Here is a 7,500-nt window from a genome sequence, read left to right on the forward strand (position 1 = left end):
TGTATCGCAATATGTATTGTATCGCAATGTATCATGATACAATCGTATCGTGAGGTTCTTGCCAATACCCAGCCTTAACAACAAAACCAAATAACAAATATCAAAAACAAGTTTTATAAGAGGGGTTTCTTAATGACAACCCATTTGCTTTACTCATGGCATTGAAGCTTTGCTATGCTGTGTCCATGTCTGCATCACACAAACTGAATGTTCCTGGAACGTTTTCATTTCTTATTCCCTATAAATGTGCTTGTGTGCTCGGCGAATGGCGTTTTGGAAAGCTTTCAACTCAGTGGAGTCTGTCCATGATTGTGATTTTTTTGTGCGTCAACGTTTGGCCAATATACAGTATATATGTTTTCTTTGGTGCATCGCTGTGCCAGGCAGCAGGAGACAGAGGCCGGAGATATTCAGTCAATCTGGTTCTGCAAATCATTGTTTTAAAGACGGCACCGCTTAAAGATTATTTATGTAATGTTTCTGCTTTCCTGAAGCATAATGTGACTAGAAATATATCAGCAGGCTCCTGAATGGTAGAGAGTGAAACAGCGGAGATTTCTGCATTCAAAAACACAGGAGCAGCCGAGGTTGAAGGCCCTCCTGCCACACCAAGGTCCCTTCAAAAATCTGGCAGTTTGTTTCTGCCTTGCTTATCAGCAAAAAACACACATCTGAAAATATCATTTGAGACTTTATTACTAATCAGTAGGGTGTTCTGGTAAATTCGGCATGTATATAATCCTCCAAACAGCTTGAAGTTTAGCGGGCAGAGTGTTGTTGTCATGACAACGCTGAACAACACTTCTGTTGATAGTTTAAAGAAACAGCTCAAAACCCATTTTTGTGAATTTGCTTTTAATTAATTCCACCGTTTTATTTTAACACCATTGTTATTAATTCATACTTATTTTATATTTCTTGTACTTGTTTTATGCTTTTTATATCTAGGATTGTTCTTTATTATTTTGGATTTATTTTATTATTATCTTATTCTTTGATATACTTGTTTTATATTCCTTATACTTGTTTTATGCTTTTTATATCTTACGATTGTTTTTATCATTATTTATTGTTTCTTTAGTGTTTCTCTTGTAAAGCACTTTAAGCTGCATTTTATGATATGAAAGGTGCTATATAAATAAGTTTATTATTATTATTATTATTAACAACAGAGGCCAGCATCGGACCAGATATTACACACAGACCCTTTAATGGTCGAGTGCTGGACACTCTGGGCGTCTTTGAACTCAGCACTTTAAATTATTTCTTGGATTTATTATTTCTTCTAGTAAATTCTCCTCTCATGATCCCTTTCACACTGAAGCATATACAGTAAATGGCAGCAGGACACATCTTCATAGCTCAGTTATGAATTGTCTCTATATTAATGTGTGGATTTTCACGTTCCAGGGGCGGCTCTACTACGTTCGTGTTTCGGCCTACAACATGAAGGGCTGGGGTCCGCCCGCCTCCTCCCTCCCTCCGTCTGCAGCTCCCTCCAGTGAGTTCCTTCTCTCCTTCTTTATTTTGTCTCTCTTCTATCCCTTCTCCACCTCCACCCCTCAAAGCAAGTGATTCCCAGCGATTCGACCGCCTCTGATGCAGGCGTTTCGCTTTGATAAAACTTTCATAAGAAGCCTAGAAGCTGCAAAATATTCAGTATTTCACATGAGTTGGGGATTTATCACAAAGATTAAAAACATAATAATACATTTTTAAATGGGGGAAAAACATCTTTTGAGATTCCAAGAAGCAACGGGGCTTATGGGAAATGTAGTCTTGATTTGGAGAAACTCTAGCACTAATACAAATACACAATACTACTAGTGTGAGATGGAGGCTGCCAATGGTATCTATCTATCTATCTATCTATCTATCTATCTATCTATCTATCTATCTATCTATCTATTTATCTATCCATTTATCATCTATCTATCTATCTATCTATCTATCTATCTATCCACTTATCATCTATCTATCTATCTATCCATTTATCATCTATCTATCTATCATCTATCTATCTATCTATTTATCATCTATCCATCTATCTATCTATCTATCTATCTATCTATCTATCTATCTATCTATCTATCTATCTCTCTATCTATCTATCCATCTATCCATTTATCATCTATCTATCTATCTCTCTATCTATCCATCTATCCATTTATCATCTATCTATCTATCTATCCATCTATGCATCTATTCATCTATCCATTTATCATCTATCTATCTATCTATCTATCTATTTATCATCTATCTATCTATCTATCCATCTATCCATCTATCCATCCATGTATCCATCCATCTATCTATCTATCTATCTATGCATCTATCTATCTATCTATCTACTTGCTGATTTATTTATTTAGCTGAATTGAATCACACTGAACAGCTGCAGCAGCTGTTAAAAGACAAACATCTGGGCGGTGGGCAGGCAGGCTCAGTGAGGTTTAACTGTCTTTGTTGATGTTAATGAAGGTAAGTTCGTTAAACAGAAGCCAAATAAAGTCCGGAGGCTTTACTATGATCTCTAGTAAACACTGACTCAGCCGAGAGTATTTCTGTCTCCTTCAGCTGTGAATAACCTGAACGCTCTCTTCTCCTCTTCTGGGGCCTTGGGTTGGGAACATTGGTTTCATCTCTCCGTCACGACTCTCTTTCTGCCATTCACGCACTTCAGCCTTGACATGTCTTTGTGTGTGTGTGTGTGTGTGTGTGTGTGTGTGTTTTGTGCATTCGTGGGTATGCTCGGGTATGTGTGCATTTGTATGGTTTGTGTGCATGTTTCGTGTGTTTGTGTGTATGTTTTTGAGTGCGTGCATTTGTGTGGATTTGTATCGATGTATGTGTGTAACCGTGTGTGTGTGTGTGTGTGTGTGTGTTTTGTGTGGACATGTGTGGGTGTGTGTGTGCGCGTTTATGCTGGCCTGAAAGAGATTTAAAGAGGTAGACAAAGCGAGCAGAAAACAGGGAGGGAGGAAGAATGTGATTTAAAAAAAAAATAAATAAAAATAAAAATGTTTGAACTGAAGGAGATTGAAAAGACACTGAAAGAAACGCCTCTCAGATACAATTTATTTTCTCGGTACAATAAATATACAGGTGTTTACAGGTCCAGGTCTTTGTGTCATCAGTGTTTAGATTTATCTTTATATAATAAGAGCAGTGACACAGTATTCACCGGCACACACTAAGTGCAAAGGGGCCGCCTTCAGAAACGTTGATGTTCTTTGTGGTGAGTTTACAGCCTCAATTAAAAATGGATATAATTAGGATTTTTTTTTTTTGTCACTGATCTACACACAATAACGCATAATATCAAAGTGGATTTCTTCATTCACAGTATTCTAACTAATGAATGAATTCAGAATGAAAAGCTGAAATGAGTCAAACACGTATTAAATTCAGTTAAGCTCCATTCAAAGTGCTTGAGATTTCTCTACAACATGATCAGAGTTCACCTGCAGCTGATTCACTTTACTGGACATCAGAACAATAAAGATAAGTTTATATATAAGATCCACGGATGACATGTCATACATGTCCGAGCAGAAATCATGAATACGGCTGGGGTGTCATTAGGATTTTACTGATTCCGGTGCCATTTTTTGATTCTTCTTATCGATCTGTGGCCGGATTCACCAATGTGTTCTTAAGATAGATCTTAAGAAATGACATAAGAGGAAATTTTAGGAAGTTCTTAAGAAGGCTCTTAAGTGCAATTCCTCAATATTTTCTTAGTAACAGACTCATTTCTTACGAATTTCTTTAATTTTCCAACTTAAGAACTTCTCAAAATAGGGCCTGAATTAATTCAGTCAGTGCAGTTCATCAGCAGGGACTTGGAGACTCGTAAGGACAGCAGGAACCATCAGCTGAGCCAAATACAGAGAAGTTGTTGAGGAGAACGTGCTTCAGAGTCCCAAAGATCTTCTCCCCCGTAAATTGGGCCGGTGATTTATGTTCCGACGGGACAGCGACCCTAAACGCAAGGCCAGATCCACACTGGAACGGCTTCAGAACGGGATTGTGAAAGTCCTCCATGCAGCGGCCGAGGCCAAAGCAAAGACTTGAATCTCATTGAAAATCTGTGGAATGAATTCAAGATAGAGCTGCTCACAGGCGCTTCCCCCGTCCAGCTTCACTGAGCAACAGTTAGAATGGGAGGAAATCCCAAAGTCCAGATGTGCCAAGCTGATGCAGATGTATCCAAGAAAACCCCAAAGCTGTAGCCGCTGCCAAAGGCTCTGCTACAAAGTATTGACTCTAAAGAAATGTTTTCACTTTGTCATTATGTGGTGTTTAATAGATTGTTGACAAAATCCTAACTGTAACACCACAAAATGCAAAAGAAAGTCAAGGGAGTCATTTTATAGATAGTTGTACTGAGTTGGATGGAAATGTGTAATATTTCCATTTCCATGTAGCATTGTGGAGTGTGAATATAGTTACTGTGTTACATATAATTACTATACTGAAGTGGTACAAACTTGAGTCACATGACTTGGAGTCGAGTCACGATTTTAATAGCTTGAGACTGCATGAAGAGAAGACCTGAGACTTGACTCGACTTGGGTTCTGGTGACTTGGGACTTGACTCTGACTTGTACTCTGATGACTTGAAAAGGTTTCTAAAGTCTTGACTTGAGATCTTGTGTTTGTGTAAATGACTCAGATTGAAAGTGATGAGATTTGTTCCAGCAGACGACTGAATTTAAATTCTGTTTTCTGAATTTGTATGGAATGATTGAATTTATTGAAGTTGAAACTGATTATAGAAATCAAACTCATGATGCTCTTACCAAGTTTTTATCCTATTAAAACCATATTGCATTGAAAAGTCCTAGATATTTAGTTTTCTTCAAGATATTAAATTGATACTGGACTCTTGATTTGTTCTGACTTGACTTGCTGTTCTACATTTAGACTTGAGACTTGACATTAATGACATGGACTTGACTGGACTTGACTTGGTAGTCTACATTTAGACTTGGGACTTGACCTGAGACTTGAGACTGACTTGGGACTCGAGCAGAGCCGACTTGGTCACACCTCTGCTAGATAATAATCCACTCATGCAGTCGGTTGCATCTGTTTCGTGTTTTATTTAAAGTATATTTGTGGAACTAAGTGGAACTTGCAACGCTCCATGGTCACTAAGCATGTAAGCCCCCCGGGTATGATGTCATCGATTCCTCGCGGCTCCGTCCCACAATGCAACACAACATGACAGCGGTTAAGTATTACTGGGCTGCATCTGATGTATTTCAAAATGATCCAGCATTTTGAAAAAAAAAAAAAAAAAAAAAAAAGTGACAGCCACTCATACAAAATGATTGATAACACTGAATTAAAAAAGAAGCTCTGGTTCCTTTTAAAGAACAGAAAGCAGCCTGAGTGCTTGTTGACAAAATGAAAACGCTTCAGCAGCCTGCGTCCGCTGAGTTAAGAGGTTTTGGACGACCAACTTCTGGGAAAGACTTTATTTTCCAAAATGCTAAAATAGCTTTTGGGAATAGAACTCCTTCATGGTCTGTTTTTGATCCAGCAGAAGTTTGTGAGGTTTTATAAATGTTGTAATATTCGTCCTCTGTGTGTGTGTGTGTGTGTGTGTGTGCGCGTGTGTGTGTGTGTGTGTGTGTGTGCAGACTGGAGGGAGAGTGACGGCCGGGAGCCCAGGAGGCGGGGCCACATCGAGGCCATGGAGCGCCTGCTGCAGCAGGTCCGCGCCACACACACACACTACTGCTGCGGAGGTAAGAGAACAGAGCCGGGCGTTTTATTTTTTTTTTTATTAAACTCCTCATGCTTTTATCTTCTTTTACAGTGTCTGGTTCAACGACACTAGGGCTGAACGATGTTGAAAAAATATCTAATTGCGATTATTTTGACTGATATTGCAACTGCGATATGATTTGCGATATTAGAGGGAATGATAATTTTTACATCATTATTCTCATTTTCATTGAAAAACGTATTAAAATGATTATGGTGTGATTTTTGCGGGGATCTGTACCAAACAAAGATGTTTTCTTAAGTCTGTAGAATATGATGTGTAGGCCAGGACATCTCTGCAGCACCACAATATTTACTTTAAAATGGTATTTGGACACATATTTTGCTTTTAACAAATATTGCACCTCCTGTGATTTGAAAATTGCAGTAGGCCATATTGCGATTTCGATAAAATTTTGATTAATTGTTCAGCCCTAAACGACACTATGACAGAAAACGACTGCTGTGGGGATCGAACCCGCAGACTTTCAGTTACAGGACGGACTCACCCTGATGCACAGACTAACTGTACATGGATAGCAATAATCCGACTATTGGCTTTATTCTAAATAAGACAATATTCAGTATAAAGAAATTATCCAGCCGCACACTGTGAGTCTTTGCTGACAATATATTCACATCTTTATGTTTCTTATGGGATAATTTCTTTCTTTGTATTCCTGTGACCAACCAGCACCTGATTGTAAGTGGCTGTGCACGATTAATGTGTCTCCAGTAGTATTATTTAGTAGTAGTAGTATTTTATTCAGTCATCACACACAATACAATAAGTATAAACAGTATATACAATATACAATCTATACAATATACAATCTAATATACAATAAGTATAAGCAGTCTAGACAGTATAAACAAAATCAACAAACTATGTATTAAGTAGTGACTGAAAATATGCCTATCCTACATTCTTATCAATTTAAGATACCCTCCAGAAATAAAAAATAATAATAAAATAAAGAATCATTCACACTTGTAACCCTCAAAAATAGCTTTATAAACCATTCTTCTGAAAACCAAAAGCGAGTTACACATTCTTAAATTTATATTAGCATTGTTCCATAATTGAACCCCAACAATAGAAATACATCTCCTTTTAATCCCTTTTTTAGCTTTTTGTACGGTAAACTTACAAACATCTCTCAAATCATATTTGCACTCCTGCATTGAAAAAACACCTTTGTACACAGTCTGGGAGTGACTTTGTTTTTAGCTCTGAACATTATTTGCATTATTTTATAATATACCAAATCATTAAATTTCATAGCATGGGATTTTATAAACAGTGTGATCATAATAACCAGTCTTATTAATAATACATATGGCTCATTTTTGTAGTAAGACGATTGAATTTATAGTCGTTTTAAAGGTCGACCCCCACAATTCCACACAGTAAGATATGTAAGGAAGTATAAGTGAGCAGTAAATTATATACAAGGCCTTATCATTTAATATATCCCTAGATTTATAAAGGATTGCTATTGACTTTTTTGAATTTTTCCTTTAATATAGTCAATATGTGTGTCCATGTCCTGCTTATAGATCTATTCCACTCATATTCCTCTTTACCTGCTGCTGAGGAGAATCTCTGGAGTTTCAGACTTTATTGAAAACTTCATGATCTCCGTTTCCCGTATAATTCACTGCCAGGCCGCCACCTTGCTCTCCGCAGCCAGCTGAGCCCGGACCGACTCTCATGTTAAC

At 37.6% G+C, this 7,500-nt stretch overlaps 1 protein-coding gene across 1 annotated transcript in view; it reads left to right on the forward strand.

Annotated features, from left to right (window-relative positions):
• The window catches only part of LOC139665850 (ankyrin repeat and fibronectin type-III domain-containing protein 1-like), a 52,763-nt gene that overhangs the window by 26,862 nt on the left and 18,401 nt on the right, over positions 1 to 7,500 (forward strand). Inside the window, exons 6-7 of the mRNA XM_071544851.1 lie at positions 1,411 to 1,501; positions 5,652 to 5,759. Coding sequence (XP_071400952.1) covers positions 1,411 to 1,501; positions 5,652 to 5,759 — 199 coding nt within the window. The remainder of the gene's footprint in view (positions 1 to 1,410; positions 1,502 to 5,651; positions 5,760 to 7,500) is intronic.

Source organism: Centroberyx affinis, unplaced genomic scaffold (genome assembly GCF_046629955.1).
Source record: "Centroberyx affinis isolate AG114_WGS23_722 - 3 ecotype Tasmania unplaced genomic scaffold, CSIRO-AGI_Caff_v1 ptg004701l_1, whole genome shotgun sequence".
Classification (NCBI taxonomy): domain Eukaryota; kingdom Metazoa; phylum Chordata; class Actinopteri; order Beryciformes; family Berycidae; genus Centroberyx; species Centroberyx affinis.